General features: G+C 43.2%; 1 protein-coding gene across 1 annotated transcript in view; it reads right to left on the reverse strand.

Moving 5' to 3' along the window:
- LOC132998627 (MAM domain-containing glycosylphosphatidylinositol anchor protein 1) overlaps positions 1-17,106 on the reverse strand; it is a 179,111-nt gene extending 162,005 nt beyond the window's left edge. Inside the window, exons 1-2 of the mRNA XM_061068356.1 lie at positions 17,055-17,106; positions 15,874-15,963 (exon numbers count right to left, since the gene is read on the reverse strand). Coding sequence (XP_060924339.1) covers positions 15,874-15,940 — 67 coding nt within the window. The 5' untranslated portion in view covers positions 15,941-15,963; positions 17,055-17,106. The remainder of the gene's footprint in view (positions 1-15,873; positions 15,964-17,054) is intronic.
- Between the last annotated feature and the right edge of the window lie 9,889 nt (positions 17,107-26,995).

Raw genomic sequence — 26,995 nt, forward strand, 5'->3', positions numbered from 1 at the left:
CAGAAACTGCAGACCATAAATAAGAAGGTCACTAATAATGAGTTTCTTAGAGAGAAACATGAAAGGGAATTTACTAATAACAAAAATGACTCATACATTAAAAACATACGTTCTACCACACCTAGGTCTTTTAATAAAGGACTTAAAATGAACATTTTAAAAAACAGCTTGTCAAGTTCAAAGACAAAAGCTAAAAAAAGTTAACTCAGGATTAAAATTCGTATTTGCTCCAATGAATGTCTGTCAAATATGTTCCAGAGAGGTCATGTATGAGATCAGTCTAGACATACAAAAATATTTTAACTTTAAATGACAAAACCCAATGATCACAGAACATGATACATCGCCTTGTCATGATTTGTTGCTCCGGTTTTCCCCCCTCTCGTGTTGTACACGTGCTGGGTCAGTGATTATTGAATGGGAGCAGTGTGTGTTCGGAGACGTTCCGGCTCATAAAGCAAATCACTGCACAAAAGGAAACGACCGTCTACGTTCACTCACTGCCCTTTACAACTTCACACCTTTCTGAAACAACACAAAACACAACTCTCTCATTGGTTTCACGGTGTTTTCTTAAATGACATTAACAGGAAATGTAAAGATAAACTGGCTGTGTAATGGTGCCATCTATGTGCTGGATTGTTTTCCCTAGCGTAGCCAATAGATCACTGGCACTGTAGTAAATGCCTTCTCTGTTTGTGTATGTAAATGTGAGCATCTTGTAAATGTGTAAATTAAGTGACTGCTTCAGTTAAGGCTAATTGGATCAGTTGAAGTGTTGTGTTTATATAAATTACATGAAGCCAGCGTGAGGGATTCAAAGTGTAAACTAACCAGCTTGTTATTGTTGTTTGCTTAGAAATATGTCCCTGATCTGTATATTGTTGTTAGAACATGTGTATTCCGCTCATGTCTTCCAGTGTCTGTCTGACCCTGCCAGGTGTTTATACTATTTATATTTGTGTACAACATCTGTTCATTACAGCAAACACTGAGTCTAAAGCATGAGGGATGTTTGCAGAATGCACAGACCACAGCGGGTTAGCTTGTAACTAGTGTGGCCCTCAGCAGAGCACATAGCTCCATGAACAGTCCCCTGACATTCAGTCAAATTTTCACACACTCATAGATAAACATAGATATAAGCTCACTAAATGTGGTTGATTTCTTTCATCACGATCCATGATGTTGAAATGTTGAAAAACGCCTCCAAAACTTAAAGAAAGGGGAAAATCTACCTCTGTTCGTTAAGTTGTTTTCGTAAAATCTTGCAACAAACAAACAACAAAAAACATCAAACAAATTGTGGACAAGGGTGGAAACATAACCTCCACGTCAGAGGTCATGAGAAATAACCATATGAGTGTCCTACAGATAAACTATGACAGCTGGGCTCATTTGCAACTCACAACATAGTTAGTTACTGCACGTTAACCGGTGCAGTCTACTGCCACAAGTATATATACTCCCCCGCCACCTCTCTTCCATCATAAGATATTTTTCTCCCTGGATGCTCACAAACATCTGACGGAGTAGTATCTGCTCTAAAATCGAGCAAAGCTCTCTGGCAGGGAGCCGGCTCCGTGGTGAGGCACATTCATATTGCATCAACAGTTTTCAATTAAATTTCGCTCCAATAAAAAACATATTTTCTTGGGCATCGATTCAAAGTCTTCGCTACCAAAACAAAAAGCAGCAATTAGAGAAGTAGCCATGTTAAGAGAAGATGAAAGTGCCTGAAATCCCCCGGTTACCAATTATATCAGGTTCATATCTATAATGGGTGAAGTAATCTTAGTAACACACATGTGAGCATGCACACATTTTTTTATTTTGTCTTAAGTTCAAAAACAAAATGTATACTAATCAAATTATTGTATCTTGCTTATTAAATACATCTTATTTTATGTATAACACACATTTATATGTATTTGTTACATATAAGAATAATCTACCAGTGAATATAGTGAGAGAAAAATGTGGATGTATTTTGGACAACTACTCTTCATCTCCAGCGTGTTCATCAAATGCAATACGGGGTCAGAGCCTAGGCTTTATAAATGGCTCTAAAACAGCCCTTTATTTTGAAGTTCTCTTTTAAAGTACCTGCATCTTGTAAACTCCTGTATTCTTTATCCAGGCTGAGTTTATAAAAACCCTCCACAGCTTACAGTACATTTGTTTTAGTCAACTCTCATTTGAATGTGTTGTTCCCGGGGACGGTGTCAATAATAGATAAGACACCTGTAGCTTCCATTAAACAGAATAAGCGTTGTCTTGACTGTAATGCTCCAAAATGAGGGGCATCATATTATGCAGTGAAATCAGGCTGTAATATGCAGTAAATTCATGAGCTGAAGCAAAACAATCTTTATCTATATTAAGGAAATTATTTTTGTATCCATCTCTCTTATGTCACTGTACTTTTATCTAGTCCACATAAAGAGAAAACTAATGAACACAGATGAGCTGGATGCACACCTTCACTCTGTGGTTAACCCCACCCATTACCGTCTTGATAACGTGGGCTACAGCAGAAAGGGAGACTTGTCATAAGCATACCACATGTATGAATAAGCCATTAGCCTTACTAACCTCATATTATTAATAAAAGCTTCATTATCAAAGACATATTGACACATTTGATCATTTTATAAAATGATTTTCCCCTTTTGTGTCTCAGGCGTAATACAGGCTGCTTTAGTTGGCTGGTGAAGGTTGTTCGCCAGATGGAGCTTGAGGTGAACCTGCAGACACTGCTGAGGGCAGAAAAAATATTTTAATCATCAAGGAAACAAAAAGTGAATTGAGGTTCAAATGGTACATGGGCAACAGAACTGAAGTTTAATTAATAATTTTATTATTGAATATATTTCAAGTTTGCAGATGATGCACTGAAAAAAAAGGTTCTCTTCAGGCATTATTTGAGGACAGGGTGAGAGACTGATGGAGGTGCACAGGACAGAGAGCTACAGGGACAAGGACAGGGCACTGGCAGAAAAAGAGCTTCACAAAGAAACCGTTGAATGTGTAATAACACCATCTCCATGATTTTGGAGTCTATTGATATACCGTATTTATTTGGGCCTGTATGATGAGCACTTTTACGTTTCCCTGAAGCAATTTGCTAATGTCTCGTATACCATAACGTTCCCGCCGACAGTTTTACTTCATCTCTCTAAACACGGTTCCACAGAGCCTATAGAGGGTGTAAACACAATTACATTTCTCAGCATCTTTGCACCCCGAACCCCATCCTGCCTTTCTCCATACAAATCTATTCTCTCCATTTCTTTCATCCTCCCCTCATTCCTCCCTCCCTCCCTCCGCTCCCTGCTTCCTTCCTCTGCAGCCCACTGCTGCACGGAGGGACTGGCAGCAGTGGCTTCAATAATTCACTTTCCCTCAGAACAGGTTGTGTTTGCATTGCAGGGCGCTGTAGGCGAGAATAGAGAGGAAGAAAGATTAAAAACAAGGACGCATGAAGAATGAACTCGAAATGGATGAAGACTTTGAATAGACAGATAGAATGAAAGCAGAAAAAGACAAAATACAGGAGAGGAGAAAGGCCTGTTGTGAGTAATCATGATGCGAAAAAACAAAGAGGGAGTGAAAAAAAAGGGGGAAATTGTGTCGACAATAGCCTCGTCTGCACGTTCGTATTCACCTGTGGTCTCGTGTGAGTGTTTTCAAAAAGGTGAGAAAGAGAAGGATGATAGGGAGCAGAGAGATGTCATCTCATCGGGGAATAATATTGAAGAGAGAGGAAACACAGGGGGATGAAGACAGTGAGAGTCTGATACGAGCTGAAGAAAGTGAGTCAACACTAATCAATGGAACCTGCTGCATCCTGTGACCGACAGCATGAGAACAGAGTGCTGGGGTTTCATCGAAACTGCAGTTGGCCGAACTGTTAAGTTCTTCTGCTGTGTTTACCCATTGGTCAATACATGATGTGGATCAACCCTGGCCTGTAGAGCAGCTCCTTAAAAAAGTTCTGATTGCTAAATGATGAATTCACAAATGTCGAATTGGTCTGTATGGTTGATTAACAGTTAATCAATGACCATATTGCTAATTTATCAATTGTTTCAATACATTTTCAAAAATAATCCCATCATTTGCTGTTAAATTAAAGTCTTTTTGTTTTGGACTGTTGGTGGAACGACACATCTGATGAAGTCTTCTTGGGCCATGGGGAAATTGTGATTAAATTGATCTGTAATTAAAATAGCTAGCCGTTACCAAAGTTACAGAAAAGGCTAAAAACAAAAACTAAACTTGCCAAATAGGAACTGGGCTAAAACAAATTTGAGTTTAGGTTCCACCCTCACTCCCATTTTCTTTGGCTCTCTCCTGCTGACTTGCTCCCTCTGGTTCTTTCTTATTTTCTCAGCCACTTGTCAGTCTGGAAAAAGGGAATTCTTTCTTCCTTTAGCTGCTCTGCCACTTTCTCTCTCTCTCTCTCTCTCTCTCTCTCTCTCTCTCTCTCTCTCTCTCTCTGAACAGAACAAGGTTCAAGGGGATGATAGCTCAATTAGAGGCTGAGTTCTCAAAATGTTGTGCGCCTCTACGAGACAGCAGACCAGGAAGAAATCAGTTTAGATCACATTGAGAACAGTCAGAGGTAGAATCAGGAACAGACTAGTTGCATTGGAGGACAGCATGGGATGGAACGCATGCAAGTGCTAGGACGACGTCGGGATTATGCAGTGAGCAGAGGAGAGAATGAGAGCAGAGGGGGAGCTTGGACGTCAGGAAAAGAGTATGGGCTCAGAGACAGAGCTACGGTAAAATCCCCAGACAATTATGAGGCTGCTGGTCACAGAGGGTCACAGGGACAGTATATTCCATTGCAAAAATCTTGACCTTGAGTGGAAATACTTGAATGATGAACTCACAGGCAGACGGGACTGTGTGTATCTCTGAGATGAACTGAGGCTGAGAGAGCAGGAGCAAGACATAAAGACAGAAGCCTCTCCACTGCAACTGGATGAGTTGGATAACAAAAATGAGAAGTAAACTCCAAGCTCCTGTCGTTGACCTCAAGTCACAAAGGCAAGCATTTGCTACTCAGACTAGTGCTCCTCTCCCACACTGAGAGCCCCACCTTCCCAAGCATTGCTAATGTCCAAAACCAACAACACCACAGCAGGCTCCAGCATCGAGAAGGCAACCTTCAATATCACAGAGGAGCCAAGGGAGATGACCAATGGGATTCTGTTGGGGGTGTGACGACCCTGGACACATATGACAAGCTCCAGTTCAGCTATCAATCGTAGGCGATGAAGCAATACCGCCTAATTTGGTGTCTGAACCATCTCCAATAAATTTGTTAGGGAGACATGTTTTATGTAATTTAAAGATGAAACATTGGTGCTGATCCCAAGGGGAGTACACTGATAGCTCTGGACCTGGCCTCCAGATAAGTGTCTTGGTTGAGAGGGCTAATATGTAATGGCTAGAGAGCATAACAAAACCAGTAAGGGAAATGGCCAATTCCCACTTGTATCCTTTTCTAGCCAAAAGACCATGCCTACGCACACACATTCCAAGTGAGGACTTCCAGGAAAAACACACACATACACACATACACACAATGTGAGGATGACAGAGCACAGGCTTCACACTTTAGGTAGAGACCTCCAGGAAAACATGCACAAGCACACGTCAGCACCGTATGGTCAGCACTGGCAACAAGACTCAGATTGAGGGACATAATTACTGATGTTGAAAAGAAACAGATTCCTTTTCGGACCGCAATCCTGCCTTTGTGTGTTCTTCAAGAGAAACCGGCTCCAACCCAACACACAGACTGCACTGACTCACCAGCTTGAGTCAGTCGTAACACCATGAGCTGAGACTGCAGCATGGAGGCTAGTTAAGAAGTATGCAGAGGTGTCAAAACGAAATTGCTATGGTAATGAATAAATAATTCCAATGATAAATAATCCTCAGCCACTTCAAGTGAAATTAATGACTGAAAAAAACTTGTTGTCATAGTGTCAAATAAATAACTTTATCCATTCACTGTTTGAGCTTGTTAAAAGGGACAGTGGGAGGAAGTCAGTCAAAACAAGAAGCCGGGAAACACTGACGCACAGTGTCACATAGACGGAATTAGGCAGCATGTCAGCACTACTGCGATTTTATTCGGATTTTTATGTGACTATCAAATTCATGCCAGGGTTTCAACTGCACTTACCATCAACTTATAGAACAATCGTTTAATTTACTTCACATTAAGCCGCCTCATGTTTTGTTTAACCTACTTTCATCCAAATCAAACCACCATTGCCTCATGATGCACCTTTCCCTCTGGCCTCATTTTCCCGAGGTTGCTGCTATAGGCCGCACATCTCTTTGCTCCGCAGGGTGAGCCCTCAACTCCTGCTTCCCAAAGCCAGCCTGCAGGTTTTAATGACAGTGTGCGCGCTATGTCCTATATATGCAGTAAGTGGAGAGGGTGGGTGGATGCTTGCCACTGAATTGGCGGATGATAGCGAGCAGATGACAGGGCTTTGGAGGAGAAATGTGCTGGATATAAAGAAAAGGAGGGATGGTGAGGAGGAAAGAGGGAGAGGGTAAACAAGGAGGAAAAAAGTGATGGGGGAGAGATAAAGGCATGCATCGGCTGAGAAGGTTCGGATTAAGGAAGTGAATTTGGGTGGAACGAGGATGTAAAATTGAGAATGGGTACATTTTACTTGACGTGTTAAGGATGGCTTTATGGATGGCTGGGAAGGAAGAGAGAGGATCAGAGAGACGAGAGGAGAAGGGAAGAGAGGAGGATGACAGGGACATCTTTTCTGACAGGTAAAAGTTTTGTAGATGGGTAAAGACAGAATGGGGGAGGAGGGGGGGGTGGAAGGGGGATCAGGATGCCGAGCCGGTGGCAGGTAAATTGCTACGCTGACAACGCGGGGACTTTTCAACATATCCGACAGATTACAGCCCCAACTCCTCTGAGCCGGCTGGGATGCACGGAGGAAGACGGGAAACGTGTGAGGCCGATGAGCTCAAATTTCAAATGTGAAAAAGTATAGAGCAAAAATATGTTATGTCATGAGTAGGGAGGGAGGGAGAAGTTGGGGGAGGGGGTGATCTGCCATTGAGAAACAGCAAATCAGAGCGGGAGTGAGCGAGAGAGAGAGAGTTGAAGAGGGCGAGATCTATCCAAGCGGCACGCATCGCTGAATTATTGAGGCCAGACGTGTGTCGGAGCAGGAGATAGATTTCCAGTGTTGATCCCTTCCTGCTGTCAGAAAGTTTAGTTGGACATGACCAACTCAAGTAGCTGCGGTTGTTTTGTTGTTGTTTGAGGGTTTTCAGCGCACACCACAGGGAACGGCACAACAACTGTGGGAGGAGCAGCCTCACAAACTGTGTGTATGAGCGTGTGTGGCTTCCTGCATCTCTTTATGTCAGAGCTTCTCTGTATAAAAAAGGTTCTCCCAGGCAGTCGGTAGCTATGTGCACGGTTTTCTATAGAGTGACAGATCAATATATGTCTGTGCCTAAGGCAGCGTCAGGCAGCGAGATCAGCTTCCCGCATGCGTGGCTATTTGCACACTCGCCACTATTTGTTTAGTATGAGTCAACGATATTGCAAATATTCCAACGCCTCCTGTAGAGATTTACACCTAAATACAGGCAAAGTGCGCCGATACAAAAAGTTAGTGCTTGTCAAGCAGCACTAACTCAAAAGTCTGACAAACATCAATGGAAATAAGGTTTGTTATTTACACTGTATAGAAATGCGCCTTGCAAAACATCACAGGAGTTACGTTGCAACAACTACTATTCTGCCAGTAACTTAACACAAATAAATTCACATCACTTCAGAAGGTGAGTTCCTCTGACCAGTGGTCTCTGTGAGTGATGAACTACAAAAACGAGTGCAGTGCCTGTTCTAAGCGTGTCTGTGTGACATGGGCTGTTTGCTTGGCCTGTGTTAAAGCTGGGTGCTGCTGTCTTAGTGAAACATGTCAAAGCGACCTGCGGTTTGTTGAGCCACAGCGAGTGAACACATGCTGCTGGACTCAGTCTGCAGAACGCTGAAGCTGCTGCTGCACAAACACCTGTTCGCCTGTTTATTCAAAGTTCAGTGAAGCTCGACTCGCAGAACCCTCAACTGGAGAATCGGTTGTTGCTGCTGTTGTCGTCACATTCGTTGATGAGTCTCACTTGCCTCCTCCGAGGAGTCCTGCTGCGACAAAGCGCTGACACCATGATTGAGAACATCACCCACGTTGATGAGTCCCAGCTGCTGCTGCTACAGAGCGGCTCACCTGTATTCAAAGTTCTAACCCTAACCCTAACCCTGCCTTATTTTTGTTTGAACAAAACATATATGAGGAAAACGTGCACGTCTTAAATACATGTTAAGATGTAACATGGTTGTTTCTTTCAACTTGTTGTCTCACTTTCAGTCAACTCTGTTTTCTTCAGTCTACTCTTATTTTGAAGGAGTGCACTTTTAAATTGGACAAACTTCAGATGATTTTACAATGATCCGCTGGGTTGATGAAACATTTTCAAACTCTACATTCACTGTACAAAATCGTGTATGTAGAGAGACACTTGAAGGCTCTTTCCAAATTCCTCTGTGCTCACCTTCAGTCTCAGTGAAACATGAAGGCGTCATATGAGGACAATTCTGAAACATCCACATTGGTTTGGAAACAAATTTATGTTCACCTTGCAAATAATAATCGTGTAGACATCTTATAATAAGCGGGGTTGGAATTTCTAAAGCCATGTGTAACATTTCAAAAGTTCCAACTTCAAAATGTCCTAGTAACAAAAAAAGCCAGATAACGAACACATAACCTCCACTTCTATTGACTGAAGCTGTGTCATTTTTCTACAAAGAAAAAGTCCTCGAATTGGAAGGATTCTAAGGATGCTATAACCACATAGATTAGACATAGTTGAAGATTCTACGCTAAAAAATATGCCCCACAAATTGAATGAAAGGAATGAAGCCAAAGGAAGAATTGAGGGCTTTAGACAAAGGAAGGGAGGATGAAACAGAGGGAAGCGGAGAGGAAGAGTGACAGTGTGAGAGAAGTGCAGAGGGAGGCAGACGGTCTCTGATGTAAGCCATGTTCTCACCGCTGTTCACAACCGTCCTGTCGCCTTCATGAATAAGTTAGACGCCAAATGTTCCCTCCTTCCTGCGTTCATGCAAACTCACACACTATACCTCTTATTCCTTAACTCTCCAAACGCCGTGCACGGCAGCAATAACAAAATCAGACACCACAAAATGCACCTCCACTTCAGCAGCTTTGTAGCTCTAGCCTCTACTATGGTGTATTAAATATTAAGCTCCTTTGAATTCCCCAAATTGCACACAGAGGCACAAACAAAGACACACAAATGAGAATATTCCCTCCTGAAGTGGAGCCAAGAGGTGGCTGATAACGTCTGACAGAGTGACCGAGCTACAGAGGGGAAAAGTGAAGTTTCCCCTGACAGTGTTTCTAACCCACGGGGCAGCCACGTGTGTGTGTGTGGGTGTGTGTGTGTGTGTTTGTGTGTGTGTGTGTGTGTGTGTGTGTGTGTGTGTGTGTGTGTGTGTGTGTGTGTGTGTGTGTGTGTGTGTGTGTGTGTGTGTGTGTGGGCCACCATGTCATTACACACTTTCAGAAACATGAGAGTGGGTGAGAGTGAGGTAACGATCTAAGAGTTCTACTTAAGGTAGATACAGTGAGAGGTGTCTGTGCACATGCGCATGTATGTGCACGTGCAAATTTGTGCGTGGGCCGGCACGTGTGACCGTGCGTGGAAGAGATCTGCATGAACGAGAACATCATCAAACTGGGAGAGAGTGAGTGAAACAAAGGGACAGACGAAGAGGTGAAGGACGCCAACATGATGATATTCCATCAGCACTTCAGCATAGATACATGATACTGGAGCCTATTTAAAAATTTGGGGAAATGATGATTGTGAAATTGAACTCGTCTGTCAATCTTCCTTAATTGAATGACAAATACGGAGGAAACTGATTTGACTTCTTTCAAAGTGAGGATTAGTATAGGTTGACAGATTAGCGTCACAATACTAACAATTCTGTTAATAGTTTTAATGAATTGATAAGGTAAATTAATATTTGACATTTAAGAAATCACACTTAATGAGAGAGCGATTAACAAATCCACTCTTATATCTGTACAATAAATACGTAAGCTGTAACGTACAGATATAACTGTTTTTTTACATGCATGTGGATATGTGCTGGACAATGTCTTGGCTGGAAGCAGTTGCCTGGCAACAGCTGTAAAATAAACTCTCTCAATTTACTTTTTTTAAACTTCTTTTTTTTTCTGTTTGAGTAAATGAGATTTGTCATGTTAATGAGGGTAGCGGTTTCCCTCCATTTCCACTGTTTATGTTTAGCTAAGCTAATTAAGCGTTTACTGCAAACATCTGACGCTGCATAAGAAAGCAGAAAAGTGCGTTTCTTGAATTTGCAAATCATTTCTTTAAATTACAACTTATACAGCACACACATTATTAACTTGAGTGTAGCCCATAGACTGTATCTAAAGACGACATGGCACCCCACCTTCAAAGTGAAACCAAAGCAGCTCGATCTCCACCTGGTGGCCGGCTGCAGTAGAGGTCATACGCCCCTCCTCTCCAGTGTTAATGGGTGGGACATGGACCAAACTATAGTGAAAGTATATTTTTATAAATTATCATGTCGATTTTCTCGGGCATTCTGTTACGCTATATAGAAACTACTGTGCAGATATGGCTCCAAATGTTCAAGGTCTCCCTCTTCGTATCAGGCATACTTTGGCTTAATTTCTGAATGGTTGGATAAAGTGGAGATGCTACGTCCATCTTTATGATATAGCTGTCTGTCTGTTCTATTAAAAAAACATCTCGAGTAACACACCTAGAGGGAGGAGCCACCCACTGGCAATATATTACCTGTTGAGAGGCAGGAACACAGCTTACACCTCAGTGTAAACACATAAATACACTTCTCTTGAAGACTACCACTTTCTAAGGAGATATATTACTATATCAGCTCACTGGAGGCCCCAGTGTGCCAGACTGCCCACCCCTACCTGCTGCCCCACCCCGGGCTCAGAGAGTAACTGGCGGGAGGGAAGGAGATAAATCAGACCTCCCAAGACGTTGTCTTAGTGCTCTTATCCTTTACCCCTAGGTAGCAAGGCTAGTGTAAACCACAGTCAACATATCACTTCGGCCATACGCCTATGGCTCTGAAGCTGACCTGCAGGTTAATGGAAACGTTGTCAGGCTTTAATATCCAGTCAGCCTTACAGAAAAAAATGTGAAACTGAGGAGGAGGTGAGGAGAGGAGAGGAGAGGAGAGGAAAGGAGTAAGTATCAAAACAAGACAGTTGCGTTACTATATTGTGGATGTGAAGGTTCTTAAAGCCCTTTCAATATTAAGGCAGCAGGGCCCACAAGGCTTGACAAAGGACCTAGTAGCGCGAGATAAAAAATGAGAGCACCAGGAGATAATTAAAGCACCGTGTGCACTAAAATTTTTAGCAGGAGGGATGGAATCAGAGCGACTGACTGAGATGAGTAGAGACAGATACAAAGAGAGGGAGTGACTGGGAGACAAAGAGGAGGAGAGTAAAAGTGGAAGGGGAGCGAGCAGACGCACTGTTTGATTCTAATAGTTCTGGTATTCTAAGTGTCTACTTTAAATTGTTTATTGTGGTGAGTGAAGGAGAATCTGATGCACATCACAAACAGTGAAGGCACCTGCCAACATCCATCAGCTCTCCACCTCTGCCGGTAGCTACACCCCTGAAACCTCTATCGTCTTTCTATATGTTCATTTATCTTTTTATCTATCAATCTCTTTTCATCTGGACATTTGGACAAACTGTTTGAGCACAGCTAATTAACTTTCAAGGACTTTAATCAAACATAATAAAGAGAGAAAGGTCACTCAACAATCACTGACGTAACTGATCAGATTAATGTGGGGGTGTGTAATCAGTAAAGTGTGTGTGTGTGTGTGTGTGTGTGTGTGTGTGTGTGTGTGTGTGTGTGTGTGTGTGTGTGTGTGTGTGTGTGTGTGTGTGTGTGTGTGTATGTGTGTATTACTGGCGCTGTGGGGACCTTAATCTGTTAACACACTCACATTACGAGGACCTGTCTTCCTTATGGGGCCAAATGTGAGCCCCCGTAATGAGGAATAAAGAGTGGGAGGGGGCGAGCAGGTGTCGGAGAGTGGGAGGTAAAAGGTTGTCATTATCTCCAGTGTTAATGCTTTCATCTCCTCCTATCACCATCTCGCCTCATCTTCTCCTCCGTTCACAGCCGACATAAATTATGGATGCTTATTAGAAAAGGGCAATATTCAGCATCCAAAATAAACTCAGCACCAAGAGACATAGAAGAGACACAAACAAACAAAAAGTGCTGATGTGGGGAGAGGAGGGAGAGGAAGTCAGTAGGGAGGCCAATGGCCGGGCCGGGTAAACCTGGAGTGATCTGTTTTCTAGGTCAGCTCCTCTCAACACATGTGCCGTGGTGGGCTAACGTACTGCAGTGAGTGAAGCTCCACATTAAGACGATGTTGGGCGTACGACTACACACACACACACACACACACACACACACACAGATGCGAATACAAAACTTGATGTGATGCATCCCAGGCCTTTCATTCTTCCTTGGGCAACATCTTCAAAGTGATGTTGAATTTCTGTGCAATTTAGGCATATTAACTTTTTTTCACTTTCTGCATCTAGTGCTTTGTTCTATGGCCAGTGGCAAGGCCCTCGACTAAATGCTCAAACCTAATATAGAAAAGAAGCCTGAAGCTAAATCATTGATTTCAGTTCATTACATTTCCTGTTAACAAGCACATCATGAAGCATCATATTGCCGGCAAACGCGGCTCAGATTCCATCTACAGCACCAGCAAATGGTTCTGTATGACTTTGTCAAGCAATCAATAATTTGGTGTCCCTGTGAACTCTGCTGAGTGTGATGTGACGCACACCGACACAAAGTTGAAGAGACACTGGTGCATTTTAGATGATGAGTCACGTCCTGTGAGACCGTCGTGAAATTCCCCCCCCCCCCCCCCTAATCCTTAAGAATGTTGAGAGTCGGCGCGTGTGAATGCCACATCATGTTTGTAAAGTTTAGGATTACACTATATCCAGATTAAATTAAATTTATATAAGCAGGCAGGGATGTTCGAATTCACTGTGTGGAGATGCATGTAAAAAGCTTATCCCCTAAAAAAAATCATAGTGGAGGAGATGAGAGGACTTTGCTAAACAACCTGCTTTGCAAAGATTGCTGTGGCAAACACACATAGCGGGCAGCTTTTGTGATTTCCTGTTTAGCATTTCCGAACTCGGTGCACGCCTCTGTCCAATGGTCGTTTGAAGGACAGGTGTTACACGCTCTTTGACAGCCAATCAAAATTCACAGATGCACAATCAATAAGACACTGCTGCAAGAGAAACACTGACTGATCCACAAGTCCCTGCTGACCAAGCAAACTGTTGCGGTGGGAAGAAACACAACGCACACAACATGCACCGCTCCATGCAAGCGCACCCACACACTGGCTTCACACTCGTGGCACGCATTTTGGCACATGAACTCAAACTCACTTACACGAGCTCAAACACCTGCACGGACAGACTCACAGGCATGAGCTGACGGAAACGCACACACACACACACACATACACACACACACACACACACGCACACACACACACACACATCCAAACGCACCCCAGAGAAGGGTACAATAAATGAACCTCACAAGCCATCCAAAGCGCTGACATCAATCAGGCACGCTTTCACCGTTCAGCTCCCGATGGACGGAGTCGCATCTGTCTGCCACGGGAAGTGCTAAACAATTCCAAAGTGAGATGAAAAACCATTTTAGGCATATCTGCATACACAGCAAGCGGGCAAGCGTCCTTAACTCATGGGCTCTCTCTCTCTCCGATCATCCTCACCCTTGTTAGTTAGTACGATTGTGCAACGATTTGTTCTTTCTGAATGACTCTCTTTCAGCGAGAATGATTTGCAGAGATGAAACCGATGAAACACAGGTAGGCACAGCTGAGCACCACCACACGGTCCACCTGGGAGAGTGGGGCCTGTGAACGCCGGCCAGTACGACTCCCACAAAGCTTTGCTCCCTCAGCAGAGATCGAAAGGTGGCCGTTGCACATAAAAAAACACAGGGGAGAAAAAACTATCCCCTCCAAAAAATATACAACAAATATTCTTGTAGCCTTCGTGACTGGCGCCGCCTGTGAAACTGTCTGTTTCAACCCAGTGCGTATTTGTGACAGGTCCCATGAGGCCCACACGCATACAGTCTTTGTGGTAATCAGCATATCACCCTGCAGAGGAGCCAAAACTGTTTCATGCACTTGTTATGAAAAATATAAATGGGGACATGAATGCACAAGGGCAGAGTGGAGATGGGAGCCTTCTGCTGTACGGCGGAACTGGATCAGAAAAGTCACTCGATGAGGAGGCGACTGTTTGAAAAAAACTAATACGCACTGAAAAAAGGTGACCACTGAAGGTGACTTGTTTAATGTGTCTAAACTATATCTAATCTATATCTAACACATATAATATGTTAGCGATAAAAACAGTATTAAAAGCCATTAATGGTAAATCCAACTTTGTCAAATTAGACATGGGCATACACCTACTGGAAACAAATGATGGCAGCTAACCCCAGTAAGTCTTGTTCATTGTAAGGGCACGTTTGAATTTTTATGAAATGCTAGAACGACAGCAGAAAAAGATAGAATCAAAAAACACTGTCATTGTCCACAGACCATTTTTTAAAGCAGATTGATCTTATCATTTAAACAGTGTAAAATGTATGAGCAGTTCCTGTGGGATAATTTACTCTCACACTGACAGGTCAGCACCAGTGTGAAGATTCACAGCGGTACGAGCCCGATTAGGCAGCAAAGACTTGTACCCGGGCCTGCTGCATGCTTCGGAGAACGACAAGATTGTCAGGCTGGGTGTGACGGCAGACTGTGGGATTGCTTATGACAACAGCACTCTCTCCGCTGCTATGACTAAACAGACCTTGTTTGCAATGGCTGCCACATGCCTTCAAACGTCAGAATCAGAGGTATCAGAGCTGACAGTTCGGTTTGTGTGTTTGCCTTGCCCGAAGGGACCGGGGGGAAAAGGGAGGGGAGGGGGTGCCTATCTGGCCGGGCGCCTGTGGCTGAAGAAACTGAGCCTTTGTAGTACAGTGAGACGGCTCTTAAGAGGGGACCAGTCTCCGCTTCATCCTCAGAAGCACAGTGTGACTGTCCTGTTTAACCCGTCACAAGAGGAGCCAGGGTCTCAGAGAGTCTTACCCCCCCCCAGCCATACAATAATAACCATAAACCTTCAACTGTAAACGTTCCATCACATTTTGTGTTACTGAGCCCTAATCTATACCGTATAACCACTAATGTGGATTTCACCAGCAAGATTCATATCAGCCTTTAAGTGGAATTTACCAGAGCAGGGTTTCCCCCTCCACTTCACAGCTGGTAGTTTTCCCAGCAGCCTCCTGTGACATCTAAGAACTAATAACTCTCTTTCAAGTTCATTTGCTGCCGAGCCCCCTGAAGCTATTTCTTGCAGTTGTTTAAATGCCAGTTATTATTATTATTATAATACTGCCTCCTAATAGTGAGTCATGAGGCGGACAATGTGCGGCACAGAGAAAGCCCTTTAATTAAGGTTATGGACTAATAATTGAGCTAATTAACATCCTGCTGCAACAGGGGCTCAGTCAGCCTGCGCTAATAAAGCGTGCATTGATACATTCATGGGAACACATTTGTAAATATCACGTTCCTACCGTAAACTCCTTGGCCCCAGGCGAGAGGAGAGACACTAGAAAATAACAAAATCCAGAAAAGCTCCATGTTCAGCTCAGCTCCGTCATAACCTGAAGGAGAGAGGAGAAGAGGGGGTGAGGTGAGAAGAGAAGGGAAGAGAAGAGTGGAGGGCCACAGGGGGACGACCCTGCAAAATGCATGTGACAAACAAGAGGCGACAGCTGAGTGATTGTTATCGAGGAGGAAGAGGAGACACTTTCACTTGTGTTCTCGTGTTTCGGGCCATGTCTCCTGCAAGTCACCCTTAATCCCGTGAAAATAATATTACAGAGCAATTTGGCCCCAGCCCGTAGCGACATCGTTCCATTCAATCTAAAGGGGCGCGTAATGCAATCACATATCGTGGATTATAAGGAGTTTACGCGCAGCTAGGACGCCTGTGCGTAATGAGGATTGGATTGCCGTTTCACTCCTGGAACACACAGGTAGGCAGATGTGTGGGGGGGGAAACACATCCACAGAGGATCAGCTACAAGTGGGGGGTCATGCACTCTGGACCTCAGACATCCACACACACGCAGACTGACTTTCCTGCAGATCAATACAATTATTCCTACCGTGTCCCTGCAGGGGCTGCAAGGTGATGGGTCGAGTTCTATTCTAAAGGAAAACAGGGATTTGTATGTTGCTGTTGTTGTACAACAATCAAAAAAGTGAGATCCTCTTCTGAGAATCATCTGCCTCAACGTGAAGAGGAATAAAAGGATGAAAAGCAGCTGGAGTCAGGGTCTAATGGACCGTCTTATGTGGGACTCCTCTGAGCGAACAGGAGGATTTCCTCTGACATCTGGCCTTGATGTTTGTATGATGGCTCTGAGTCGGCTGCACTGACAGGTTGCATTATAGCGCGATCAAAGTTTCATTTTGGGATGTGAGTTAATACCTGCATTAGTGTCAGGACGTGACTGCAGGACACTGCCTTCACTGGCATGTACAACGTTTTATTGTCTGATTAAAAAAAAAGAAGCATATAGCTGGTGCAAACGAAAGAGTGCGTGAACCCACAATTTGAGTATGTAGAATAATGCTCAAACGCACATTTGCTTCCAAAATACGCACACATAATATAATAATAATATAAGGCTGGAAAAAAATAAAGAACATATACTCTGTGCAGGCATCTGATGCCGTCCGCGTCTACCTTGTCTCCGAGGTGCCGTCCTGTGGGTCAGCCTGCTGCCCGGCGCTGCGTGCACTCCTCCCCGGCTGCAGCGAAGAGGATTCCTCCGCTCTCCCGCTCCACCAGCCCGGATCTCCCAGGCTCTCCACACAATGTCTTATAAAAGTTATATATCCTCCTCCAGTGGGGGTCCGGGGCGAGCTTTACAAATCCCGGGGAGCGGGTATATGGAGTCTCCTCAAATAATCTCCTCGGGTGCGTTAAACTTTTTTTCTTTTTTTAATTTTTACGCACAGACTGGCGGCCACGGCGCGAGTCCCCTCTTCCCCCAAAAAAATAAATAAAACCACTTTCCCTGCGCACAAAAAAAAAAGAAAAACTCAAGCAGGGCTAGTTGGGCAAAATCCTGTAAGAGCCAGTCTCCTCTGATGTGGATTATTGACTCTCAAAGGCGTGGTGGAAGTGGGTTTGTGACTCTGACAGTCCAGTGAAGCCCCTCTCTCACACACAATCATGCGCTCTGAGGACGAGCTCCTGCTCCGCTCGGTCAATCAGCGCTGTGTCTGTGGACTCCAAGAGATGTGCTGGCCAAGTGGAATATGTGCGCAGACTGAGAACGACCGCCCCTGTCTGTGAAGAGGAGGGGGGTGCGGAGGGATGGTGAGAGAGAGAGAGAGAGAGAGAGAGAGAGAGAGAGAGAGAGAGAGAGAGAGAGAGAGAGAGAGAGAGAGAGAGAGAGAAAGAGAGAGAGAGAGAGAGAGAGAGAGAGAGAGAGAGAGAGAGAGAGAGAGAGAGAGACAGAGGACAGAGGACTCTACACATAGATGCGCTCAAGCTTCACAGCTCCGCACTGAACAGGTTGTCAAAAGAACAGCGTCGCTCTCCTCCTCCTCCTCCTCCTCCTCTCTTTCTTCCCTCTCTCCTCCTGTTCTCTCATTCACTCCAAAACAGGGTTTCAAGCCTTTTGGGCTCCACACACAAGATGTATTTTATTATAAGAGCAGGAAGATGGAAGGGTGTTTTTTTTATATAGTACATAGTGTTTCTTTTTCTGGTGGCGACCGTTTGATGGAGGTGGCCAGCTGCGGTGCCACCACACATTCGTCGGTGCCAATTAGAGAGTGAAAGGTGCTAAGGAAGTTTGTGGCCTAATGGAGAGGCCCCTTAACAGGACCCTCCCCTGTCTGGACCAATTATTTATGACAGCAAGAATAAACTGACAGCTCAACAACCCCCAGTTCTCTCTCTCACACACACACACACACACACACACACACACACACGCACACACACACACACACACATTTCGAGCCCACACACTCTGGTCTTACACCGGCACTCTCCTCACTCTCACTTCTCCACTCGTTTGACGTGGGATTTTGCATTACTCAATGTGGCCACATGGGGGCGTGTTTCAGCTCATCACCACTATCAAGGTGCACCTGTGTGTGTGTGTGTGTGATTGTGTGTGTCTGTATTTGTAAAGCACTTTTCTACTGTCCACTCAAAGCCCTGTTTTGTTTTTCACACACACACATTCATCTTTGTGCAGCACTTACTTCACCACACATCTTGATACGTGCAATTGGAAGACCCGGGGATCGAACCAGCGACATTCTGGTAAGTGGACAATCCAATTTACCTCTAGCCGATGCATGTGTGATGGTTTAGCTTAGGGTAAGGAGCTAGGGGATGCATTACGCCAATGAATATGCTCACTAAAGTAGAAGTACAACATGTGTGTGTGTGTGTTTGTGTGTGTGTGTGTGTCCGCCATGAAGCAGGTCTGAAGTTGTGTGTAAAGGGCCCTTGTATTCCCGGCCTGTCCACAGAGACGGCTGCTGGTTTATCACAAAGCGGAGCCTCTGTGTGCAGCTGGACAGAATGAAACAGACACTTAAAATATCAAACAGGCTGCTTATCAGAGTAGAGCAAGCAATCGGTCACTGGGAAAATAGAAAAGGAATCGTCCGTTTCTCTGCCTTGATTTATACAGAGCTGCAGTCCGATGCTATTTGTCCTATTTCCCATATGCGAAAGATATTAAACTGAAAAAGCATGTTCATTTATTTGAGGATTTGCTCATTTATTTATCCATGTCAGCTTATAGAACACAATGCCTGTTCATGTTCTGGTGGTTTAGGGGAGGGTGGATAATAAGAACAAGATGTAGAAGAAAAGAAAACAGTAAACAACTACAATATGAACACAACATGCAGTGTAGTCATGAGAATTAGAAATGTAAATGTATTGTAATTATATTATACCACAGAGACCTTGAAAACAGAGAGATATGAAACTGTTCAATTTAACTTTTCCCCCCAAACTCATTTACTGCATGAATAGTTCTCCTTAATAATATTTCTGTGTGACAAAGACTTAAATCCATATTTTAACCTTGAGGATTAATTGCAGATGAAAATCTGGTTAATGTTTGCTGTGGTCTGTTTCAGGCTCTGACTGGGTGGATCCTGCAGTTTCAGGATAATGGATGGGTTAGAAAGTTCATATTGCATTTCCAGCAGTTGTTTACGGCCTAATCTCCGCACATAATGTGACATTAGTGTCCCACAGACCATTTATCTGCCATTATCTAAGTCACAGTGAAGCAATGTGGAGGAGACCATGAGCAAGGACGTATAATTCCTCACTCTTGAATCTGTATTTGAAGACTTTCTCCACCTTGGATTTATTTATAATAATTTGTCAGCGATTTATCTTGTTTTTATGTCAGTGATAATAAATATAGGAATTCAGTGACCTGTGATTTGTGCGTTTTTTAATTTCATCACAAATGTTTCTCATGTTCTACGTTAATCCTCATTAGCGCCGAGCTGAGTTTTATCAGATTCATTTTCTGCAACCTAATTAGTAAACACGACTAACAACAGGACAGTGGTTTACAGTTGCTGAATGCGACCTTAGTAGGTGATGCAGAGCAGATTATTTGTTACTATAGCTGCAGACCTAGAACCAGAACTAGCACCTTTCCAGTCAAAGGTCGATCTGTCTAATCTGCAGCAGCTGAAGCCTCTGATGTGAATCTTCAAAGTACTTCTCTTCCCTGAATGCCTTCTGCAAAGAGGGATTCGTTTTGCTGACACAGGAACATGTTAGTTACATTGTTAACATTTGATCCAGTTAGTTTTAGTTTCACATTGTAAAGTAGGGTGCTGACTAAAGACTTTGATATGAAATACGTACGTCCTGTCGTCATCACCTAAACGAGCTGTGTCTTCCTGTGTTTGAAATGATTGGATGGTAGACAGACGTCGGCGTGTTTGAATAGAGAAAATGAACAGACTGGTTCATATCTTTAATTGAGTTACCACTGTGATATTGTAGCATTTCTACCAGCATCATCAACTTCAGGCTCAGTACTCGACACTATATCAAATGAGCCAAATGAGCAGGGTTGCACTTCAAACATTAAATTGTCGAAGGTGAAGACTGCAAGCAACCATGCAAACCTGAGCACCTCTGGCTCTAAAGAAACCAGTAAGGATTCTGCTTCTTTTTCTGCTTCTATTGTCAAATGCTGTCTCAAATTAATTGGTCTGAAAGTCTGAACTATCTATAACCAGTTTGATCCAGACTGAAACCATCTCTTTTGGTCCGGACCAAGCCTGGCATGTATTTTATTCATTCATTCAGAAAGATTTAAGGAGGAGTAGGCTGAATAATTAGGCTCAAAATAGTCATGAATATCGGTGAATAAAAGGAATAAAAGTTTTCAGAGGAGTAAACTTTAGAAGCTGAATGTTTTGCGGCTCACATTGAGCTAACATTGGTACACTTCAATCATCTCTGGGCCGCAGTGAGCAGAAGACATTCAGGGCTATTTCGTCTGATGCTTCTAAACTGAATCCAGACAGTCAGTAATTACTTAGCGTTCCCCATTCAAATTTTTCATTCAGAGTAAACAAAGTCATTGGCTCCCGCAAACACTATGTCTCCTTCCTTCTTTCCTTTCCTCTCTGCCCCTCATCTTGGGCTTCAGCCGACAGTCTTGGCATGTCGAGCTGAGAGCACATCATCGCTGCTTAAGGCAATGAATCTCAAAAGACAGCATGTTGTAGGAATAACCTTGGGTGGCAGCCACACACACACACACACACACACTCACACAAACACACACACACTCACATCCCAGGACACGTAACTAGGTTTTTTTCAAAGAATCGCAGAGGGCCTCTGAGAGAAGCAATGATTGCAGTGGGTGAAGTGAGCCAACAAAGAAGTGAACACAGACAACAATAAAATACAGCACCTGCCAAATGTACATTATTCTTACATGTTGTACAAGTGTATACGTCTCACAATAAATCCATGTTACTCCTGTGTGTAGCCCAGGCTCATGGGGAGCATTACTTCTGTTTGCAGTGAGTTTAAATGTAAGTCTTGTAGAAAGTTACAAACCAAACACAGCGTTTCATGTCAGAATCTATTGCCTCTGCCAAGGAGGTTGTTCTCACCCTTTCACCCTGTTTGTTTCCATGTCTGAAGAAATAATATATGAATCTTGATGTCAAAAAAATCTGGTATATATGTAGGAATTTTGGCCGTGGTGGATTTGTACCATTCTGGTTTAACCCGTAGTATTTCGTATCATTATTTTTTAGTATGGTTTGTATTACTTTTTTAGATAAATCCATAACTTTTGAGAACATCTCTCAGAAAATTCCTTGGATTTGTTGCAAAATATCAAAGTCGATACAACAGCCTGAGGAAACTGGGGATGCATTAGGTGAGTGCATTTATTTATAACCAGCACGGAAATTAAATATATCTCCACAGCCAAATTTACATATATTTACAAAACAAAGGAACCTACTTTGTATTGCATCACATGAAAAAGAGAAAATAAATATCATTATAGCGTTTAAAATAGAGGATAATAAGATACCTAACAATAATCTACGTGATATAGAGAGCCGCAGTGACCAAAGACACTAGCCTTACAGAATAACATCTCAGAATTTTGTGTTTAACAGGAATTTTGTTATTTTTACTATGATGAATTATGTTATAATGTAGTGGAGTAGTACTCATTAGAGTTAAAAAAGGCGTACTTAAAAATACATGATGTGTATTTTTTACAGAAGGTACAGAACAAACCATATTTAAATTATTGTGGCGACAATGAAATGTCATCATCATGAGATTAATAAAAATCCCTGTTTTCTCTGTCTCTTGTTCAATGTACATCTCCTGCCTTGATTCTTGTCAGGCCACCGGGGCACTGCACACTGATATATGATCTGAGGCGCTCAGTTTAATGTTTTTTCCAGCGACCATGTTCTGTAATTGATGTTCCCATCAGTGTAATTCAATCATAGCTCAAAGTGCTGTATATCAGCACCAAGCACTTCCCCACATAGAAACAGCTAAATGGACAGAAAAGATACACTTGAGGCCACTGATAATTTCATTGTCTGTGTGTCTGTGTGTGTGTGTGTGTGTGTGTGTGTGTGTGTGTGTGTCTGTGTGTGTGTGTGTGTGTGTGTGTGTGTGTGTGTGTGTGTGTGTGTGTCTGTGTGTGTGTGTGTGTGTGTGAGTGTTAGTGTGTGTGAGAGTGTGGCAGAGACACTGTTTAAACACAGTGAGTGAGTATCACAGTGGTTAAAGGAATCTCGAACTGTCATCAGCCAATGGAGGAGAGTGAACACTGCAAAGGGTTGAGGATTGTGAAGTCCTGGTTTTAGGTTAAACCAATGGCTGTGTATGTAAAGGCAACATGACGGCTCCCAAAAACATCCTGATTGGCCCTGAGAGCTGGATGCGGTATGGTTCATAACCTCCACCACTTTCATTTTAGCAAATGGGACATGGACCAAAGCTAAAAAAACGTTAAAAGTATCAACTATTTATGTTCTTACAAATATGGTTTCTGTCATTTTACGTAGTTCTGATTACTTATCACTTGATGTTTGATTTGTATTAGTTATTTGATGCTATTTTAGGAGAATGAGACGTCATTAGTGACAGCAGAGAGTGACTAGAGAGGTGTATGGGCGGGGCGTCAATACCATTTCTCCTCTCTGGCTCCAAATGCCATCACCTGTGAAAGATGGCAGCTTCCTTATCAGGGAGATTTTGGCTTAATTTTTGCACAGTGGGAGAAAGTTGAGGAGCTAATGTTACCTTCTTGTCCTGCAGGAAAAGAGCAATCCATCTGCAGCCGTCTTCTTGGGAGTCACGTCTTGGAAGTCCTTCCACCACTGCCTCATCAATGTAAACACAGATCTATCTGTTCATAGCACCTCTTTTGTTTTCTGACCAACTCCTCTTTGGCTCTTCCTCAAGCATCTCTCCTCCTGAATATGATGATGATTATGTTGTGAAGTATGCCGCTGTCAAGGGGCCGCCAGTGTAAGTTCCTTTCATGCACTGCACCTTGACGTCTTCTCCAGTCTTGTCTGAAGACAAACGCCAACCCAGTTAAAACTTCACAAGGTATGGAAGGTAGATTGATCCTTCTCTTTCCCTTATCCTTAAACTGGCACTAAGCATTGGCATGTGTTGGAATTTCTATACTCCCACTTTTCTCTTTCCGCCATCTCCCCTTGTCTTCTCTAGTTTGCCCTGTCCACGAGCACAAATGTCGCCTGTTGCTGATTGTCTGGAATAGTGTTGTGTGGCTTAGTCAGAGCCAAATTCTTTGTTTATCATTAAGCTTTTTTCCAGCAGAGTCACACAGAACAGACAGTAAACAAGATATTTTGCTGACTTTTGGATTAGGATTACTTACTCCACCTTTCATGTTTTTTTCGAATGTGCTACTCAGCCATACGCCTCACTATGCATGTGCATGTCTATCGGGTCTGAAGCCTATCTACTTTGGACAAGAGGTCAAGTGGTATATTACAGTTATTATAGAATAATATGGTTACGTGGTCAGGTCAAGTCAATGAACTGGGTGTAGTATGCAGAGATTAATGAGAGCGGCTGCTGCCAGAAACACCCAGCGGCATGTTCCCCTTAACCCAACACATTTAGAGACCTGGGCGGGTGGGAGACACGTCACATACTGTGCAGCACACCATATATGTATTGTATTGTGTATAGAATTGTCCATTCTAACTTGAACATGCAACAACAAATTTAACGATTCTTTTCTGAAGGGATGGGTTTGTGAGCACTTAAAGGAGACATACCCCGTTACCATAAAATAAAAGATATCTAGGATGAGAACAAGATCATATTCACCTAACAATCTCTGTCAATGTAGCTGATTCACTGATCCAACAATATCTGATCACATGACAACTAAATAGAATGGTTGAGGTATGGTCACATTTAACCATTAACACGAAGAGTTAGGGACCCACCACGCTAGCCTGCTTTACGCAGCTAAATTAACAGCACACTAGTTCTGTCAGTGGTAATGGATGTGGGTGGTTGACATGAATTACTATTGCCTAATTGTCCACAGTGAATATAATTTGCAGAGGAACAGTTGTGTGCATGTGAGGCCTATTTGACAAATTGGCTGCAATTTCTCATTCGCAGTTTAAGAGAAACCACTTTGAAAGTCAAGGATGGTGAAATGAGCAGAACTGACTGGTCTCGGTGTCATAGAGCTAGGGCAACACAGACAAACGGGTAAAAACTGGTGTCTATCGAAATTGTAGGCTCTCGTTGTGTTATGTAAAACTGACCTCCAGCAGCAAAAGGCCTTCCTCAGTGTAGTAACAGAAATCATGTAGATTCCTTGTAATCCTGTGTAGGCTGATGGATCATTTGTTGCACCTACAGAGTCTCCAAAACACAGGGTAAACAAAGAAAATAGTGAGCATCAGAAGTCAGAGTGTGAGGCCATATGTTTTTAATCCGGTCCGTTTGTTGATTTGTTTGTCATGATTTTGCAAAAAACACTCAAAAAAAGATTCTTGGTGGAAGGATGGGACATGGGCCAAGAAAGAACCCATTAAAATGTTTGCGCCGATCCGGAAAACGAAATGAAGTGTTGAACACTCACTGAATTCCCAGGGAATAACACATAGATCTTGATCTGTATACTTTTCTATCTTGTAAAATAAATAATTAGACATGTTAAGGGGACTGTTATCATGAGCTTGTGCAATTTATTACAGATAATCCAAAAAATCTGGATCTAGTGGACTCAATTGTGGTTTCATTTGGGGACTGTTGGGACATGGCAGAGTTATCCTGCTGAGTGTCTTTCTATTAAGTGTGTTAATCTAAGTGTTTATATATGCATGCCAAATATTTAGTGTGCGCATAAAGCAAATTACCAGACTGCGATGGAACTGCTGTCCACAGGTGTGTAAATCTGAATTTTTGGTAACCCAGGTAACTTAAAGTTTACCTTTCAGGTTTACAATAGTGATTAGATTCTAACCAGAGTAAATTGCCATAGTAACTTAAGCAAGTTATGTTAACATGCTTCGGATCAGGCTTTGGTCAAGATAACAAATCAGCACGAAGAAGAGCATCGTCTACAGACCAATCAGTTCTTTTGGAAAGTGGCATCATGATTCGTAGAGGATCTCAGTTAGCTCGGTGGGAGGATCGTGAGAGTGTCTCTCCCCTTTGGCTTTCCCTGACAATTTCTAATTTGAGCGACCCTCATTATTGCAGAGGGCAAGCTCCTCAGCAGGAGCGCACTCCTGTGTAGAGGCTCCCCTCCTGTCTTATTTATTTCATTTTCTAGTGTTGGCTGCAACAATGTCAAAGCCACATCTTTGTGCTTTTGTATACTGATATCATCCTACAAAACAGAATGACTGAAGAACTAAAATCCTTGGACTTGCACAAATGTATTTATCATAAGTTCTACTGATGGACTGTGCTAATGTTTTAACTATTACCTTGCATGCGGCAGCTTCAACTGTTGCTTTGAGCCGGGATTATGTGTCTAATTGAGTCTTAGTTGCCTAATGCTAGTTAGCTTTTCCTTTATTAACTATGTTGCGCTGCTATCAGTTGGTTTGTCCGTGTTTGCTATTGCTCACATGCTTCAAACTCAGCCCCTTTTATGTGAGAGTACTTACAAAACGCTTGGTTGACTGTGAGTTTATAACCAGCTTGTGCTTAGAGAGACATCGGACTTTAGGCTTAGTTAAACCAGATTACAAAAGGATAGCCTTATTATGTCGAACTTTGTGAGTAGTACAGGCCTCAGCTGGTCCATGTCAAACTCTCCACCTGGCCCATACACACACATCTGCACACAAACACACACACACTTATGTCCAAGAAAGGGTCATTTTTCACTGGGTAATTGGCGGTGAGGCACATTGCCCTTGGGATTCGATAATTCATAACCTCCTCCCATCCGATATTGGATAGCAGGTAGAAATGGGCTGAGACAAGGGGTGGTGGTGTGCACAGAAAAAAATATGGATGGCAGGGGTGGGGTGGGGTGGGTGGGGGGGAGGGTGCTGCATCATTAGAGAGGAGAGAGGTAATGGCTCTTATTGATTCCACCCCGCCGGGCCTTCTCACCATTTCATGTTTAAAACAACACTGATCCTCATTACCCAGGCAGCCTCTTCCACTCTAATAAGGAAGAGAGGAAAGAGATAGAAAGACGAGGTGAGAGGAGGGCTGAGAGGAGGAGAGGCACAGGGAAGGAAGGGGAGAGGGGGGGAAGAGACTGAGGAGGGAAGGGAGGACAGACACAGACAGAAAGGGAAAAGGAGGAAACAATCAGGGGAAAATGTAGAAAGTGGGTGCACAGCTTGTGTTTTACAGTCTAATGCCTCGGTTTGAGTGGTATAAGTAATTACTGTCACCGTGTAATGCAGAATTACTTGTTTAAATCTCTTCCCCTCCTTCCCACCCCCTGCAGTGTATAATAAGGCTAAAGAACTGACTCAAACACAGACTGCTCGGATCTGTCTAATAATTCTCTACGCTATTATCCTCTCTTCGCTGCTAACACACAGCTCTCTCTGTGTGTTTGGCCACAGGCAAACACCATCATTAATGCAACA

The sequence above is a fragment of the Limanda limanda genome, chromosome 3, assembly GCF_963576545.1.
Source record: "Limanda limanda chromosome 3, fLimLim1.1, whole genome shotgun sequence".
Classification (NCBI taxonomy): Eukaryota; Metazoa; Chordata; class Actinopteri; order Pleuronectiformes; family Pleuronectidae; genus Limanda; species Limanda limanda.